This window comes from Oryctolagus cuniculus, chromosome 17, assembly GCF_964237555.1.
Source record: "Oryctolagus cuniculus chromosome 17, mOryCun1.1, whole genome shotgun sequence".
Taxonomy (NCBI): domain Eukaryota; kingdom Metazoa; phylum Chordata; class Mammalia; order Lagomorpha; family Leporidae; genus Oryctolagus; species Oryctolagus cuniculus.
The window spans coordinates 42,211,605-42,230,362 of NC_091448.1; the positions used below are offsets into that span (position 1 = coordinate 42,211,605).

At 47.2% G+C, this 18,758-nt stretch overlaps 1 protein-coding gene across 2 annotated transcripts in view; it reads left to right on the top strand.

Moving 5' to 3' along the window:
- Positions 1 to 1,265: 1,265 nt before the first annotated feature.
- UTP6 (UTP6 small subunit processome component) overlaps positions 1,266 to 18,758 on the top strand; it is a 40,858-nt gene continuing 23,365 nt past the window's right edge. For both annotated transcript variants that reach the window (XM_051825453.2, XM_051825454.2), the window contains exons 1-8: positions 1,266 to 1,479; positions 4,991 to 5,075; positions 10,214 to 10,255; positions 10,476 to 10,568; positions 12,144 to 12,191; positions 13,603 to 13,666; positions 15,296 to 15,414; positions 18,306 to 18,386. In XM_051825453.2, coding sequence (XP_051681413.1) covers positions 1,388 to 1,479; positions 4,991 to 5,075; positions 10,214 to 10,255; positions 10,476 to 10,568; positions 12,144 to 12,191; positions 13,603 to 13,666; positions 15,296 to 15,414; positions 18,306 to 18,386 — 624 coding nt within the window. In that variant the 5' untranslated portion in view covers positions 1,266 to 1,387. The remainder of the gene's footprint in view (positions 1,480 to 4,990; positions 5,076 to 10,213; positions 10,256 to 10,475; positions 10,569 to 12,143; positions 12,192 to 13,602; positions 13,667 to 15,295; positions 15,415 to 18,305; positions 18,387 to 18,758) is intronic.

The following is an 18,758-nucleotide window of genomic DNA, read 5'->3' on the forward strand; positions in this document are numbered from 1 at the left end:
TACCGAGAGAGAGAGAGAGAGAGAGAGAGAGAGAGAGATATCTTCCATCAGCTGGTACACTCCCCCAAGTGGCCACAATGGCTGGGTCTGGGCCAGGTCAGAGCCAGGAGCCTCATCTCGGTCTCCCAGGTGGGAGCAGGGGCCCAAGCACTTGGGCCATCCTCTGCTGCTTTTTCAGGCCATTAGCAGAGAGTTGCATCAAAAGTGGAGCAGCTGGAACTCCAACTGGCGCCCACATGGGATCCTGGCACTACAGGTGGTGGCTTAACCTGTTATGCCACACCACCAGTCCCCAGCTCAGAGGTTTCACCATTTCAAAAACTTTCCATCTTTGTTATATGTCCACGATTTTCTTCCACTTCCTTCACGTCTTAACAGCTGATCCATTCAAGAAGTCAGGAAACCAAGCAAACCTTTGTCTCAGTTCTGAGACCAGTGCCGGTACAATGTGAAAGGAAAACGAGAGGACGGTGCGGGGGCGGGTCATGGTTAACTGTTCGTTCTATTCCCCCTTCCTAAATCCTGCAGAGGATCAAGGTGCTAATGGGAATGTCGAAATAAACAGGTCGAGCAAGAACTCCTGCTTTGGCTCTACATAATCTTCCAGAAGTTAAAAAGAGCTGAGCCAGGTAGTTAGATTTAGTAACTGCACCAGCAACATTGCTTCCAAGTTAGGTGGCCTGAAGATCGTCTCAGAACGGCTGAGACACTTGGGCGATGGTTTAAGGGGTCTCAAACTTTTCTGTACCAAAATTCCCCAGTGTTTGTGTTTGACCTGGCCCACATAGGTAGGAGAATTATTTAAACAACAACGGCTCTCTCCATTTTAAAATCAATCACCCAATGAGAGATTCCAGTTGGCACGTGAACATCCAGTGTTGTCACAACGGTTTGCTAAATCCAGAGGAAGGGTGAGTCTGTGTAGCCAGTTCAGTCTTAGCGCCCCTACGATTTTTCACGACTTCGGAAAATGTTTAAAGGCTGTAGTGACAGCATGTCTTCCCTATTTGCGTTTGCTTTTGGTGTTGGGAAGTGAGGATGTGGTACGGGGGCATGACAAAAATAAAATCCTGCAGAAAATGCATTTAACGTCCCTGTCAGGGAACCGCTCTGCGCCCGGCGGCGCGCGCCTCCAGCCCCGCCCGCAGGCCAGCCGGGTTCCTCCTGCAGTCCCACAGTCAGCCACAAGGAGGTGACAGCGGCCACAGGAGCCGAGGCGGCCTCTCCGGCGGCGGAGGGGCGGAAGCGGAAGAGGCGGGACGCGGGCAGCACGCTACGTCCGTACGTGCTGGCGTCAAGGCCGGCTCTCGCGACGTGAAGCCGGAGCCCAGCTGCAGGCGCGTTGGAGGTGTAGAGCGTCCCTGCGGCGTGGTGAAGTGCTGGCTCCATGGCGGAGATAATTCAGGAACGCATAGAAGATCGTATTCCCGAGTTGGAGCAGCTGGAACGCGTTGGGCTGTTCAGTCACGCGGAGATAAAGTGAGAGCGGGCTCGGGAGGAGGAAGAGCGGTGGCAGGCCGGGAGGCGGTTGGGACGCGTGTGTGGCGGGGGCTGGGCTGGGGACACGAGTCGTTTGTTTTGCTGAAGCGCAGAAGCCAGGTGCCCACCGTTAGCGTCGCATCTGCTGCAAGGTGGTGTCCGTCCTGGCATCCACCAGGCGTACTGACAGCCCTGGGTGGAGCCCGGCGTTGGGGCTGTGAGGGTGCCCGTCCAGAGCTGACGGGGCACCTGTGGTGCGTGGTCGGCGAGACAAGTTCAGCATTCCGATTGCAGGGTGAGGTGATGCCTGGAGAGGCGCTGCGGATGGGCACCGCTTAATTCATTTCACGTGCTGCCCCGGCGCCTAGCCGCCGCTCCTGGTGCGTGGTTGGCAGTCGGCAGTTCGTGCCAGTTAGTTGCATTCAATAGTTTTTAGTATGTCTTCTGGGACTGTGGTCTGTGATGACTGTGAACGTGCGGTGTGGCTGTGGGAGCCTCAAAGTAAACATTGGTTAAGGAGCAACATAGATGTTATCATCGCTGAAGATAATGGACTTGGATTCTTTCCATTAAGTTTCTTTTTTAAAAAGATTTATTTACTTGAGAGAACAACAGAGAGAGGGAGAGTAGACAGAGCTTCCATATGCTGGGTCACTCTCCAAATGTGTGCAACAGCCCGTGCTGGCCCAGGCTGAAGCCGGGAGCCCCAGACTCCCTCCAGCTCTCCCATGTGCACGGCAGGGGCCTAAGCACTTGACCCATCAAGTGCCGTCTGCCATGGTGCACATTAGCAGGAAGCTGGAAGTGGGGGTGCCGGGGCTGCTTATGGGACCCTGGCATCCCAAGCAGCAGGTTAACCTGTGCCACTACACCCTCACCTTGCATTAAATTCCAGTATACACATTGTGTGTTAACTCTTAGCTTAGAGAGGTTACTCTTTTTTTTTTTTTGGACAGGCAGAGTGGACAGAGAGAGAGAGAGAGAAAGGTCTTCCTTTGCCATTGGTTCACCCTCCAATGGCCGCCGCGGCCGGCGCACCTTGCTGATCCGAAGCCAGGAGCCAGGTGCTTCTCCTGGTCTCCCATGGGGTACAGGGCCCAAGCACTTGGGCCATCCTCCACTGCACTCCCTGGCCACAGCAGAGAGCTGGCCTGGAAGAGGGGCAGCGGGGACAGAATCCGGCGCCCCGACCGGGACTAGAACCCGGTGTGCCGGCGCTGCAAGGCGGAGGATTAGCCTCGTGAGCCGCGGCGCCGGCTAGAGAGAGGTTACTCTTCTCTAAAGCCTTTGTAGTAATAAGCTTTCTTAGGTAAGGACAGATGTAGATTTTTATTTTTAAGAATTCATGAATTAAGATCTCAGATTTTTCCAAAGAGACTTGATAATTAAAATTCAAGTAACATGAATTTGGAAGGAAATGAATCCTTATGAATGTGATATAGAAATATGTTAACTATTTGACATTTACTTGCTGGTAGGAATCTCAGTGGTCCTGGCAGTTAAGATGGTTATCCTGAAAGTTTGAAAATACATCCTGATGCCCTTAAGTAGGGGCTAAGGTGGTGCCACAGGGGTTAAGCTGCTGCTTGTGAGCCAGCATTCCATATCAGAGTGCTAGTTAGAATCCCAGCTCCCCGCTAATGCACCTGAGAAGGCAACAGAAGGTGGACCAGGTGCTTGGACACCAGCCGCTCATGTGGAACACTGGGATGGAGTTACTGGCTCCTGGCTTCGGTCTGGTCCAGTGTCTGTGGCCATTTGGGGGAGTGAACCAGAAGTTGGAAGGTCTCTCTGTGTTGTCTAACTCTGCTTTTCAAATAAATAAATAAATCTTTTAAAAAACCTCACAGAAGGGGCTAGTGCTGTGTTGTAGTGGGCTGATCCTCCACCTGTTATGCCAGCATCCCATATGGGCACTGGTTTGTGTTTTGGATGCTCCTCTTCCAATCCGGCTCTCTGCTTATGGCCTAGGAAAACAATAGAAGATAGCTCAAGTGCTTGGGCCCCTGCACCTACATGGGAGACCCTGAGGAAGTTCCTGGCTTCGGATTGGTCCAGCTCTATTTTCGGCTGTCTGGGGAGTGAACCAGCAGATGGAAGACCTTTCTCTCTGTTTCTCCCTCTCTGTGACTCTGCCTCTCAAATAAATCTTTTTTTTTTTTTTTTTTTTAAAGATTTATTTATTTGAAAGGCAGTTACAGAGAAACAGAGGCAGATAGTGAGAGTGTTCCTCCATCTTTTGGTTCACTCCCCACATGGCTGCAATGGCTGTAGCTGCACTAATCCAAAGGCAGGAACCAGGAGCCTCTTCTGGGTCTCCCACATGGGTGCAACCACTTGGGCTATCCTCCACCACTTTCCCAGGTCGTGGCAGAGAGCTGAATCGGAAGTAGAGCAGCCAGCACTTGAACCGGCGCCCATATGGGATGCTGGCACCACAGGCAGTGGCTTTACCCACTATGCCATGGTGCTGGCCCCATAAATAAAATCTTAAAAATTTTATTAAAAATGTTTTAATTTTTTAATTAAAAATCTTAAAAGAACTCACAGAAGTTATCATGTGCAAGCATATCTGCTTGTGAAAGAATTGTGTTTTATAAAGATGATTCAAAATGAATGAAGAATGGTATGGGGGAGGGAGTGGGAGGTGGGCTGTTTGGGGTGGGAGGGTGGGTATGAGGGGAAGAACCGCTATAATCCAAAAGTTGTACTTATGAAATGTATATTTATGAAATAAAAGCTTTCTGTAAAAAAACATAATTGTATTTTTAAAAAAGATTTTATTAATCTATTTGAAAGGCAGAGTTGGAGAGAAGGTGGGAGAGAGAGATCTGTCCTCCTGTTCATTTTCCACATGGCCACAAAGGCCAGGGTCTAGGCCAAGCCGAAGCCAGGAGCTTCATCTAGGTCTCCCACATGGGTGGCAGAGGCCCAAGCACTTGGCCTGCTTTCCCAGGTGCGTTAGCAGGGAGAGGGATCAGGAGTGAAGCAGCCAGAGCTTGCACTGATGGCCATAGCAGATGCTGTTGTTGTAGGTGGTGGCTTCACCCGCTATGCCGTAGCACGGCCCTGATAATCGTATTTGGGAGAGAGCTTTTTTTTTTTTTTTTTTTTTTTTTTTAATTTTTGATAGGCAGAGTGGACAGTGAGAGAGAGAGACAGAGAGAGAAAGGTCTTCCTTTGCCGTTGGTTCACCCTCCAATGGCCGCCGCTGCAGCCGGCGCACCGCACTGATCCGATGGCAGGAGCCAGGAGCCAGGTGCTTTTCCTGGTCTCCCATGGGGTGCAGGGCCCAAGCACCTGGGCCATCCTCCACTGCACTCCCTGGCCACAGCAGAGAGCTGGCCTGGAAGAGGGGCAACCGGGACAGAATCCGGCGCCCCGACCGGGACTAGAACCCGGTGTGCCGGCGCCGCAAGGTGGAGGATTAGCCTATTGAGCCACGGCGCCGGCTGGGAGAGAGCTTTTTAAGCTCTCCAAGTGTTAAGAGTTTAAATGACTTTCTCCTCAGGGCTATCATTAAGAAGGCTTCTGATCTGGAATATAAAATACAGCGAAGAACCCTTTTCAAGGAGGACTTTATCAATTATGTTCAAGTAAGTGAATAATTTCATTGCTTTTTACTTTAAAAATTTTATGCTTTTAAATTTGAAATCAGTTGTAGAATGGTGAGCTTAGTATCAGCTTTCTACAGAATTTCAGAATTATTGATGAGACAGTTTTGAACCAGACTAAAGGGTCATTGGGAATTGTCTTGCCCATTAAGGCTTTAGACCTTGACAAACTACATTTTTGTCTCTGTCTTGTTCTCCCCACTCCCTTTATATTCTTATGGGGTTAGTAGGTCAGAGACTGCTAGAGATACAGTATGTATCAGAATGTTATCAAGAATTTTGCCACTTAAGGAGCAAGATAAAGGTGTTTTAATTTGATGATAGCAGATGGTTTGGAAAGTTAATATTTGTGTGTCTGTAAATCTGTCAACTTGCATTTTGAGGATTTACTTAATTTATAAGTCAGAATTACAGAGAGAAAGGAAGAGATGGTAGAGGGGAGGGGAGAAAGATCTTCCAACCAGTGGTTCACTTTCCAAGAGGCTGCAATTGCCGGAGCTGGCCCAGGCTGAAGCCAGGAGCAAGGAACTTCTTCCAGGTCTCTCATGTGGGTGCAGGGGCCCAAGCACTTGGGCCATCTTCTACTGCTTTCGCAGGCCACTAGCAGGGAGCTGGATCAGAAGTGGAATAGCCGGGACTCGAAACAGTGTGCATATGGGATGCCAGGGTTGTAGACAGCAGTTTAACCTGCTGTGCCACAGTGCTGGCCCTGATTCTTGTATTTTGTAAATGGATGGAAAGTTTGAAGATAAATGTGTAAGTTGGATCAGTTTTCAGGTGGGAGAGAATAGGTAATGTGTTGGGTGACAGACCAGGATTCAAAAAGAGCCAATAACAAGATGAGATATTTGTAAGACAAAGTTTTTTCTTTCTTTTTTTTTTTAAATTTTTTTTTTTTTTTTTTTTGACAGGCAGAGTGGACAGTGAGAGAGAGAGAGACAGAGAGAAAGGTCTTCCTTTGCCGTTGGTTCACCCTCCAGTGGCTGCCGCGGCCCGCGCGCTGCGGCTGGCGCACCGTGCTGATCCGATGGCAGGAGCCAGGAGCCAGGTGCTTTTCCTGGTCTCCCATGGGGTGCAGGGCCCAAGCACCTGGGCCATCCTCCACTGCACTCCCTGGCCACAGCAGAGAGCTGGCCTGGAAGAGGGGCAACCGGGACAGAATCCGGCGCCCCAACCGGGACTAGAACCTGGTGTGCTGGCGCCGCTAGGCGGAGGATTAGCCTAGTGAGCCGCGGCGCTGGCACCGTAAGACAAAGTTTTGAGCTTAGATTAAGAAAAGTAATGAACTCTCCATGAGACTGATGAAGAATATTGTTTTTGGGAGAGGTCTTAAGCCTCATTATAGATTTCTAATCAAAGTAAGCCAACAACAGATCATGTTAAAAATACACTTTAACTATATCAACCAAAGTAGAGTGATAAATTGCAGAGGACATTGGAAATAGTAGGCACTTATAAAATGTTGACTTGAGAAAACATGTTTTGCACTTGTCAGTCCACATTTAGGGCATTGTGTTAGGTTTAAGACTTCATTACGGGGCTGCCACTGTGGTGTAGCAGGAAAGCCGCCATCTGCAGTATCAGCATCCCATATAGGGGCAGATTCGAGTCCTGGCTGCTCCATTTCCAATCCAGTTCTCCGTTATGGCCTGGGAAAGCAGTAGAAGATGGCCCAAGTCCTTGGGCCCCTGCACCCACGTGGGAGACCCGGAGGAGGCTCCTGGCTCCTGGCTTCAGATCGGCGGAGCTCTGGCTGTTGCGGCCATCTGGGGAGTGAACCAGCGGAGACACCTCTCTCTGCCTCTGCCTCTCTGTAACTGTCTATTCAAGTAAATAAATAAACATTTAAAAAAAACCTGCTTTACTTCATTGTTATTTTTTTAGAAAAAAATTTTTAAAGCTTTATTTATTTGAAAGCCACAGTTAGAGAGAGATTGATTCTACCCACTGTTTCACTCCTCAGTTAGTTACAATGGCCAAGGCTAGGCCAGGCTGAAGCCAAAGAGCCAGGAGCTTCATCCGGTTCTCCCATGTGGGCCATCTTCCGTTGCTTTCCCTGGCTCATTAGCAGGGAACTGGGTCAGAAGTGGAGCAGCTGGGATTCAAACTGGTGCCCATATAGGTGCTGATGTTTCAGGAGACAGCTTAAACTGCTATGCCACAACACCAGCCCCTACTTATTTAAAAAAGTTTAAAGTTTATTTTCATCTACTTGAAAGGCAGAGTGAGTGAGTGAGAGAGAGAAAGAGAGAGAGAGATCTGCCATCTGCTGGTTCACTCCACACATGCCTGCAACAGCCAGGACTGGGCCAAGCCAAAGCCAGGAATCCAGAACTCCATGTGTGGCAGGGGCCCAAGCACTGAAGTCATCATCCACTGCATTCCCAGATGCACTAGCAGGTAGCTGGGTCTGAAGTGAAGTAGCTCTAATACAGGATGTGGGCAGCAGAAGCGGTGGCTTAACCTGTAGTACCACACCTGTCCCAAAGCCACATTTTAAGAAGGATGAAGGCCACTGCAATGTAAACCTTTATGTGAGAGGAAGCCCTGAGGGGACTCTAGGCATTTTAACTGGAGGAGACTTAAGAAGTGGTAAATGATTTCACTCTTTAAATATTTGATGAGCTATATGTGGATTATGTTGATTTATTTTAGTATGACTGAAAGAACGAAGTAGATGAAAAAAAGCACACCCACACTTACATATACATTCTGCCTGCCTGCACACAGCTATATAAACTTGCTCTGAGGGACAAGTGGCATTTTATTTATTTGAAAGGCAGAGTGACAGAGAATGAGAGACAAAGATTTTCCATCTGCTGATTCATTCCCCAAATGCCTGCCACTGCTGGGGCTGGGCTGGGCTGGGCGGGAGCCTGGGACTAGGAACTCCATCCAGTACTCTTACGTAGGTAGTACTGACCCAACTATTTGAACCATTACCTGTATCTGCTCAGGAGTGTGCATTAGCAAGAAGCTGGAATCAGGAGAGGATGCATCCATCCTATCTGGTGTCTTACCATCAGGCCAAACATCTACCCAGTATTAGTGAACATTTTAAAGACTGACATCAGTTCATAATGGGTTCCACCACTTTGGAGAACAATTTGGTAAAATCCCATAAAGTTGAAAATACATGTATCCTATGACCCGGCAATTTCATTAACTTATTCACCTTTAGATACTATCTGTCTGCCATACACATGACACTGATGCAGCCTAATAGGGAATGGGAAAAAAAAATTTTTTTTTAATTTATTTGACAGAGTTATAGACAGTGAGAGAGACAGAGAGAAAGGTCTTCCTTCCTTTGGTTCATCCCCCAAATGGCCACCATGGATGGTGCTGTGCCGAGCCGAAGCTAGGAGCCAGGTGCCTCCCCCTGGTCTCCCATGCCCAAGCACCTGGGCCATCCTCCACTGCCTTCCCAGGCCACAGCAGAGAGCTGGACTGGAAGAGGAGCAACCAGGACTAGACACCGGCGCCCATATGGGATGCTGGCACTGCAGGCGGAGGATTAACCAAGTGAGCCTTGGTGCCAGCCCCAGAAAAAAAATTTTTTTTAAAGATTTGTTTTATTTATTTGAAGGGCACAGTTAGAGAGAGATAGAGAGGGAGAGGAAAGCTAGGCAAATTGTGTATTCTTTCTTTTTAAACAAATCTCTAACCCGCAACACTGATTCCAGTATGACTGGGTAGAAACTATGGATCAATTTTTTTTTTAGAATTTAGTTTTACTCATGAAAGTCAGAATGACATAGATATCTTTTATCCATTGATTCAGTCCCCAAGTGCCTGCAACAGCTGGAGCTGGGCGAGGCTGAGGCCAGGAGCCAGGGTTTCAACTGAGTCTCCGATGTGCATGGCCGGGACCCCAGTTGCCTCCCACAGTGTACATTAGCAAGAAGCTGCATAGCAAGTGCAGTTGAGACTTCATCCCAGGTATTCTCATATGGGATGTGTAGGTCCCAAGGGATGCCTTAACCCACTGTGCCACAATGCCTGCTTCAGTAAACTACACATTTATAAATGAATTACGAAGCATTTGAAATGAATGAGAGTGAATGAAGTGTGTCAACAAAGATATATCTAAAGTTATTTTATTTTTTAAAGATTTTATTTGTTTATTTGAAAGGCAGAATTACAGATAGAAGAGAGATCTTCCATCCACTGGTTTACTCTGCAAGCGGCCATAATAGTTAGGGCCAGGCCAGGCCTGAGTCAGGAGCCAGGAGTTTCTTTTGGGTCTCCCACGTGGGTGCAGGGGCCCAAGTACTTGGGCCATCATCTGCTCCTTTCCCAGGCACATTAGCAGGGAGCTGATCTGAGGTGGAGCAGCTGGGACTCATACCAGCTCCTATGTGGCTAAGCCACAGTGCTGGCCCCTTTACTTGATAATTTTAACTAAATCTGGGACCAGCGTTACAGCAAATTCGGCTAAGCCTCCACCTGCAGCATCAGCATCCCATATAGGTGCCAGTTCAAGTCCTGACTGCTCCATTTCCGATGCAGCTCTCTGTTAATGCTCTTGGGCAAGCACCAAAAGACTGCCCAAGCGCTTGGTCCCCTGCCACCCATGTGGAAGACCTGGGTCAAGCTCCTGACTTCGGCTTCAGCCAGTCCTGGCCATTGTGGCCATTTGAAGGGTGAACCAGCAGATGGACCTCTCGCTCTGTCTCTCTGTCTGTCACTCTCTAATTCTAACTGTCTCTAACTTTGAAATAAAATAAAATCTTTTAAGAAAAAATTGGGGGCAAGTGTTGTGATGCCGCCTGCAATATGGGCACCATATGGGCACTAGTTCAAGTCCTGGCTGCTCCACTTCATTTCAGCTCCCTGCTAATGTGCCTGGGAAAGCAGCAGAGGATGGCCCAAGTACTTGGGCCCCTGGACCCTTGTGGGAAACCTGGATGGAGTTCCAGGATCCTTGTTTAGTCCTGGCCTAGCTCCAGCCATTGTGGCCATTTGGCAATGGACCAGCAGAAGGGAAATAACTCTGTCTCTCTCTTTCTCTTTGTGATTGCCTTTAAAATAAATAAATCTTCAAAAAATTTTTTAAACTAAATTTGTTTTCTGTATGAAATTCTATAAATTTTCTCCTTTTTGTTTCTCTTCAATAGTATGAAATAAATCTATTGGAGCTCATCCAGAGAAGAAGAACAGTAAGTAGATGATTTTCTAGATGTTGGGAAAAAGTACATAGTAAGCATTGTGGCATGTAACTTGAACTTTTGCTTGGGAGGCAATTATTGTGGATAAACTGTGTGGTACAATGTTCATAATGGGTAGTTATAGTTACTTGCTTTCTTTATCTGTACTGTTAAATGATCAGGTAAGAATGCTGCTTTGGATAACCTAAGACTTTTTGATGTCCCCTATTAGCGCATTAAATACTCATTTAAGAGGGATGAAATAGAGAATTCTATTGTACACCGGGTACAAGGAGTCTTCCGACGCGCTTCAGCGAAGTGGAAAGTAAGTGATCAGAGCATCCTTTACTCTATGAGATGTGAGGATCTGTATTATACATGTTAAATGTAGCTTTTTGTTTCTTTTGACAGGCAGAGTTAGACAGTGAGAGAGAGAGAGAGACAGAGAGAAAGGTCTTCCCTTCCTTTGGTTCACCCTCCAAATGGCCCCTATGGCCAGCGCACCGCGCTGATCCGAAGCCAGGAGCCAGGTGCTTCTCCTGGTCTCCCATGGGGTGCAGGGCCCAAGCACTTGGGCCATCCTCCACTGCACTCCTGGGCCACAGCAGAGAGCTGGCCTGGAAGAGGGGCAACCGGCACAGAATCTGGCGCCCCAACCGGGACTAGAACCTGGTGTGCCGGCGCCGCAGGCGGAGGATTATTAACTCCCCACTTGGACGCAATGGCTGGCGCTGTGCTGATCCGAAGCCAGGAGCCAGGAGCTTCTTCTGGGTCTCCCACGTGGATGCAGGGGCCCAAGGGCTTAGGCCATCTTTCACTGCTTTTCCAGGCCACAGCAGAGAGCTGGGTTGGAAGTGGAGCAACTGGGACTTGAACTGCTGCCCATATGGGAGCGCTCTATCCAATACGCCCTAAGATGCATTGTTCTCTGTTATCTTGGGTGCCTGCGTAGTTAAATGATAGTATCATTGCTCAAAACATTTTTTGAGGGGCTGGTGCTGTGGCTTAGCAGGTAAAGCCGCTGCCTGCAGTGCTGGCATCCCATATGGGCGCTGGTTCAAGTCCTGGCTGCTCCACTTCCGATCCAGCTCTCTGTTATGTCTTGGGAAAGCAGTAGATGGCCCAAATGCTTGGACCCTGCACCTGCATGGGAGACCTGGAAGAAGCTCCTGGCTCTTGGCTCCTGGCATTGAATTGGCATAGCTCTGGCCACTGCGGCCAACTGGGGAGTGAACCAGTGGATAGAAGACCTCTATCTCTCTGCCTCTCCTTCTCTCTCTGTGTAACTCTGACTTTCAAATGAATAAATAAATCTTTTAAAAAAAGTTTAAAAAAAAGAAACATTTTTTGAGCCATTTAACAAACCGTTAAGAGAGTTAGTTTCATTCCCTCATAGTTACTCTATAAAAGTAGTGCTGAAAATAACATATTTAATTATTAGGGATCCAAAATTATTTTGGAACTGTTTTGATCTATCTCTAAGTCACAAACACAGAAGACTTGGAGATGGAAAATGAAAAGTTAGATAGGGCAGTATCTCAGTAATTTGATTTTCTTCAGGTTTGGCTTTGGAACTGGACATGTTAAATAGGAAATACTGTGTATTCCTGGGAATGACAATTTTTGGGTTGCTTCACCTGCTGGAGACCATTTAAAAACCGTATCAAGCATATTGGATAGATGACACATTTATCTTGGAACATGAGTGGAAGTTGGGCAGACTTTGAGTTGTCATGGTTGTGAGGTCCAAGGCCTTGATAAGGAAAAGCCTAAGAGGCCTAGGGGTGTGATAGCACATTGGGTCTTTGAAATCTGCCTGTCCATAACAGAATTAATCAATCAGAGGTGCCTTGTATGCACGCATCAAATTCAAGCAGCTAACCACATTACTTTCTTGCAGGATGATGTCCAGCTTTGGCTGTCCTATGTCGTTTTCTGTAAAAAATGGGTGAGTAAAGCGTGTCTTCCCCATCCCCCTCTTCCTGCTGGTCTGCCGTTTGAGCTTGGGCTTCATTACTCAACTCCTTGTTCACTCCAGAGCTGTAGGATTGATGAATGGAACAAGAATTCAAGAGTAGGTGTTTGGCAGCACAGTTAAGATGCCGCTTGGGGCACCTGTATTCCATATCGTATAGTGCCTAGGTTCAAATCTTGTCTCTGCTTTTGATTCTGGCTTCCTGCTGATGCACACCCTGGGAGGCAGTAGGTGATGGCTTAACTACTTGGGTACCTGCCAATCATGAGGCAGACCTGAATTGAATTCCCAGCTCTCGGCTTAGGCCTGGCCCAGCCCTGATTGTGGCAGGTATTTGGGGATTGAACCTTCAGTTGGAAGGTGTCCAACTTCTTTAAAGAAAAAAAAAAAAAAAGAGTGGAGAAGAAACCAAGAAGGGAGGCCAGCATTGTGGCATAGTGGGTAAAGCCACTGCTTACAACACTAGAATCCCATGTGGGTACTGGTTAGAGTCCTGGCTGTTCCATTGCCTTTTTTTTTTTTTTTTAAATTAATTATTGATTTATTTGAAAGGCAGAGTTAGAGAGAGAGAGAGAGAGCGCTTCCATCTGCTGTTTCACTCCCCAAATGGCTGCAACAGCCAGGGCTGGGCCAGGCTGAAGCCAGGAGCTTCTTCTTGGTCTCCCATGTGGTTACAGGGCCCAGGCACCTGGGCCACCCTCTGCTGTTTTCCCAGGCACATTAGCAGGGAGCTGCATTGGAAGTGGAGTAGCCAGGATTCAACTGTTGCCCACGTGGGATGCTGGTCCTGCAGATGGCAGCTTTACCTGTTATACCACAGCACTGGCACCTGCTGTACTTCCTATCCAGCTCTCTACTAATAGCCTGGAAAAGCAGCAGCAGATGACCTAAATGCTTGGTCCCCTGCTACCTCTGTGGGAGACCCCAAAGAGGCTCCTGGCTCCATCCTGATCATTGAGGCCATTTTGGGAGTGAACAACAGCATATGGAAGACCTCTTTTTCTCTCTCCTCTCTAACTCTGACTTACAAATGCATAAATACATCTTAGGAAAAAAAAACACCCAAGAAGGCTGAACTTCAGTATAACATTTGTATATCTGAATGACTACAAACATAGTTTGTAAATAATTGGAAAAAACTCAGTTTTATACATATTCAGTGACATTAATTTCTTTATTTTAGAGTCTTAGAATCTAAATGTTTGTTTTGTGGTTTAGGTAGAAGAAAATATTTGTGTGTCTACATCTGTTCCTATGTCCCTAGCAATAGCAACTCTTGTCCTGTTGGGTTTTAAAGGTGCGAGGGTGTAGCACATACTACTTAGAGAGAAACATCAGTGACTGCTCTGTGCAGGAAGTAGACATTTTCCTTCCTCTTTTACAGGCTGCCAAAGAGCAACTGAGCAAGGTGTTCTCTGCCATGTTGGCCATTCATTCAAACAAGCCAGGTATGGTGAAATCTTTGATAGCTCTTTTTCTCTGTTTTATTTAGACTCAAGTCATTTTGAAATGTCTTTGCTTGATGCACCTAAGAGAAATTATTTGGGGACTTGAACTTAGGCAGTTGGCCTCGAGCAGTTTTTGTTTGTGAACAGCTGCCTCTTCATCTTTGCCAACCTGTACTAGTTACGATGCCAGGTGTTGTATCTGTGATCAAGAAGGACTATTATTTCTTTTTTTTTTTAATTTTTATTTTTTAAAGATTTATTTATTTATTTGAAAGTCAGAGTTATACAGAGAGAGGAGAAGCAGAGACAGAGCGAGGTCTTCCATCTGATGGTTCACTCTAGTTGGCCGCAATGGCCAGAGCTGCACCGATCTGAAGCCAGGAGTCAGGAGCTTCTTCCGGATCTCCCATGTGGATGCAGGGGCCCAAGGACTTGGGCCATCCTTTACTGCTTTTCCAGGCCATAGCAGAGAGCTGGATTGCAAGTGGAGCAGCCAGGTCTCGAACTGGTGCCTATATGGGATGCCGGTGCCTCAGGCCAGGGCATTAACCCGCTCCACCACAGCACCAGCCCCTATTATTTCTTTTTAAAAAGTTAAAATCTTTTTTAAAAAATTGTACATGACCACTGATGTTGATGAAATGCAGTAGCATGTACTACATCCAGGTCTTGTGTGTTAGTGTTTACCTGTTTCTTTTAGAATTTTCTTTCTTGTTTTTGTTTTTTAAAGATTTATTTATTTATTTGAAAGGCAGAGTTACAGAGAGGCGGAGGTAGAGAGAGACGGGGTCGGGGTCGTTCATCCTCTGGTTCACTCTCCAGGTGGCCTGGCCAGAATTGTGCTATTCCGAAGCCGGAAGCTTCTTCCGGGTCTCCCACGTGGGTGCAGGGGCTCAAGTACTTGGGCCATCTTCCACTGACTTCCCAGGCCATAGTGACAAGGGCCTAATCAGTGGGGCCCATCTTCTGATGCTTTCCTAGGCATAGTAGGAGGGAGGCAGATAGGAAGTGGAGCAGCAGGGACTTGAAACCAGCACTCTGACATGGGATGCCTGTGTTGCAGGTAGCAGCTTAAGCTGCTGTAGCACAACACTGACCCTGGAATATTCTAATTTTATTTATTTATTTGGGATTGATTTTATTTGAAAGACAGAGTTAGAGAGTGGGTGGGTGGGAGGGGGGTGAGAGAGAGAAAGAGTGAGAGCTATCTTCCACCCTCTTGATTCAATATCCAGATGGCTGTAATGGCTAGGGCTGGGCCAGTCTGAAGCCAGGAGCTTCTTCCAGGTCTCTCAAGTGGGTAGCAGGGGCCCAAGCATTTGGACCATGCTCTGTTACTTTCCCAGGCTCCTTAGCGAGGAGTTGGATTGGAAGTAGAGCAGCGGGTCTCAAACTGGTGCCTATATGGGATGCTGTTGTTGCAGGAGGCAGTTTTTACCTGTTATGCCACAATGCTGGCCCCAGAATATTCTAATTTTAGATAAAGCAGCAAAACTTGGTTATTGGAAACTTTGTTTTCTTCCTTTCCCTTTGGTAAAATTATTTAAAAATTCTTTTGAGTATTTGAACTTGGGACATTGTCTTTTCTTGTTTAATTTATTGATATAAAGTCTGATTTTTCATTTATAGCTTTGTGGATTATGGCAGCCAAGTGGGAAATGGAAGACCGTTTATCTTCAGAAAGTGCAAGACAGCTATTTCTTCGGGCTCTACGTTTTCATCCAGAGTGCCCGAAACTTTATCAAGAAGTGAGTGTGTGCGCACCAGGTGAAAGAGCGATGTCTTGCTTTGATCCCCTGGAGATGTACTTTCTTGAATTTGAGAGGCAGAGAGAGAGAGTGCTCCCATCCAAATACCTACAATGACCAGTACTGAAGCCAGGCACCAGAATTCAAACCAGGTGAAAACACGTGGATGTCAGGAACCCAGTTACTTAAGTCATTACCACTGCCTCTCGGGGTCTGCATTACTAAGAAGCTGGAGTCAGGAATTGAACCCAGGCTGTCCGATGTGGGATGTGGGCATTTTAACTGCTCGGCTAGACACTCATCCCATATGTTTTTCATTAAGTCTGGAAACACTTCAGGGGCCAGTGTTGTGGCAGAGTAAGTTAAGCTGCCCACTTGGGATATTGGCATTCCATATTGGAGTCCCAGTTTGAGTCCTGAATGCTCTGCTTCCAATCTCTCTCCCTGCTGATGTGCTTGGGAAAGTAGCGGAAGATGACCCAAGTCATTTAGCTCCTGCCATCCACATCGGAGGCCTAGTTGGAGTTCCAACTCCTGATTTTGGCCTGGCCCAGCTCAGCATATGACCTTTTGGGGAGTGAACCAACAGATGGAAGATCTGTCTCTGCCTCTCAAATAACTAACTAACTAAATCTTAAAGACTTCAGATTATGCAGGCTAAGGATAATTGTGGTGGGGGTGGAGGGGTGAGGAGAAACATCTTTTTTTTGTTGACACTGTGCAACTTCTTGATTCATGAGAAGTTGGAACCCTCACCTGCCTGCTGTGGTTTGGAGGTATGGGGATTGGACCATAACTTCTTTTAGTTGAGTGGTCCATTTCAGCCTCTTTTTCCTTTGTTCTTATTTTTTAAATTGATTTCCCTCCCTCCTTTCTGTCTTCTTCTGGATTTCCTTTTTCTCCACATTGCTCTTTTTTTTTTTTTTTAGGTTTATTATTTTATTTGAAAGGCAGAGGCAAAGAGAGGGAGGGAGGGAGGGAGGGAGGGAGGGAGGGAAGGAGGGAGGGAGGGAGGGAGAGAGAGAGAGAGAGATCTTCCATCCACTGGTTCACTCCCCAGTTGGCTGCAATGGCTGGAGGTGGGCCTGTCTGAAGCCAGGAGCCAGGAGCTTCTTTTGGGTCTCCCACGCGTGTACAGGGGCCCACACACTGGAACCGGCACACGGATGGGATGCAGGCATTGCAGCTGGAGGCTTAGGCCACTACACCATAATGCTGGCTATATTTTATTTCTTAAGATGGATACACTTGAGCCAGCACTGTGGTGTAGTAGGTTAAGCCTCCGCCTGTGGCGCCAGCATCTCATGTGGTTACAAGTTTGAATCCCAGCTGCTCCATTTCCTATCCAGCTACCTGCTAATGGCCTGGGAAAGCAGTGGAAGGAAGATGGCTCAAGTTTTGGCAACTGCACCCACATGGGAGACCCGGAAGAAGCTCCTGGCTTAAGATAGGCCCAGCTGCAACCATTGTGGCTATTTGAGGAGTGAATCAGCGGATGGAAGACCTATCCCTCTGTCACTCCTGTTCTCTGTCTGTAACTCTGCCTCTCAAATAAATAAATAAATTTTTTTAAAAGATGGATATACTTTTAGGGCTTTCTTCCTCTCTTGAGGGACTCATTCCTCCTCCCCTCTTTTTTTTTTTTTTTTTTTTAAGATTTATTTATTTGTTTGAAAGAGTTACAAAGAGAACAAAAAGAGAGAGAGACACACGCACACGCACACACACACACACCACAGAGACACCAATAGATCTTCTGTCCACTGCTTCACTTCCCAAATGGCTGCAGTGGCCGGAGGAGCCAGGACCTTCTTCGAGGTCTACACCTGGGCCATCTTCCACTGTTTTCCCAGGTGCATCAGCAGGTGGCTAGATAGAAGTGGAGCAGCTGGGACTCGAACCGGTTCCCATATGGATGCCAGTGTCACAGGAGGAGGCTTTACCTGCTATGCCACAACGCTGCCCTTCCCCCATTTTTACTATTTATTTTAACAGTTGTCAGCTTGTAGCTATCCTGCTTGTCATGCTGCTCCCCTGTAGCATGCAGCAGTAGCAGCTAAACCCTAGCTGTCCTGATTGCTCGCTCCTCCCCTGAAGCATGTTCAATAAATCTAATGCTGCTAAAAATTTTTTAAAAATGTATTTGAAAGGTAGTTAAAGAGAGGGAGAGAGAGAGTGCTGGTTCAAGTCCCGGCTACTCAGCTTCCTGCTTATGTGTTAGAGAAGGCAATGGGAGATGACCTAAGTACCTGGGCCTCTGCTGCTGATGGGGGAGATCCAGATGGAGTTCTGGCTCCTAGCTTTGGCCTGGCCCAGCCCCAGCTGTTGTGGTCATTTGGGCCCTGAATAGCTGGGACTTAAACTAGAACTTGAATATGGGATTTTGGCATTGCAAGCAGTGGCTTAACCTGGTGCACCACAATGCTGGTCCTTGTGTCACATACTTTTTTAACAAAATATAATACTCTCTGCCCCCCAGACTTTCCTAGATATGATACTTAAGGATAAAAAGTGGCATCTTAGGGGCTGGCACTATGGCGCAGTGGGTTAAAGCCCTGGCCTGAAGTGCTGGCATCCTATATGGGTGCCGGTTCTAGTCCTGGAGCTTCTCTTCTGATCCAGCTCTCTGCTATGGCCTGGGAAAGCAGTAGAAGATGGCCCAGGTCCTTGGGCCCCTGAACCCACGTGGGAGACCTGGAAGAAGCTCCTGGCTCCTGGCTTCGGTGTGGCCCAGCTCTGGCAGTTGTGGCCATCTGGGGAGTGAACTAGCAGATGGTAGATCTCTTTCTGTCTGTTCCTCTGATTGTAACTCGACTTTGAAATAAATAATACATAAATCTTTAAAAAAAAAAGGTTTCAAGGATTTTCATGTCATTGTTTTCCTTCTGCAGTACTTTAGGATGGAGTTAATGCATGCTGAGAAACTGAGGAAAGAAAAGCAAGAACTTGAAAAAGCTGACATGGATGATCTGGTAAGATCCTACTGTGTTGTCAGTTGCTAATATTATGTAGTCTTTTAAGCCTGTACAGGAGTAAGAGAAAAATCTTTGGAATATATTATTTTTCTTTTCACTTTAATGTCACATTTTGAAATTTTAAGTAAGTCCAGAGTTGATTTAGTTTAATGGGCCTAGTAATAAGAGTAACATTTTGTATTTGAAAATAGGTATTTGATGGGGGCTGGCATTGTGGCATAAGCTGGTAAAGCTGCTGCTTGCAATGCCGGCATCCCATATAGGCGCTAGTTTGAGGCCCGACTGCTCCACTTCTTAGCCAGCTCTGTGCCAATGTGCTTAGGAAAGCAGTGGAAGATGGCCCACGTGGTTGGGCTCCTGCACCCACGT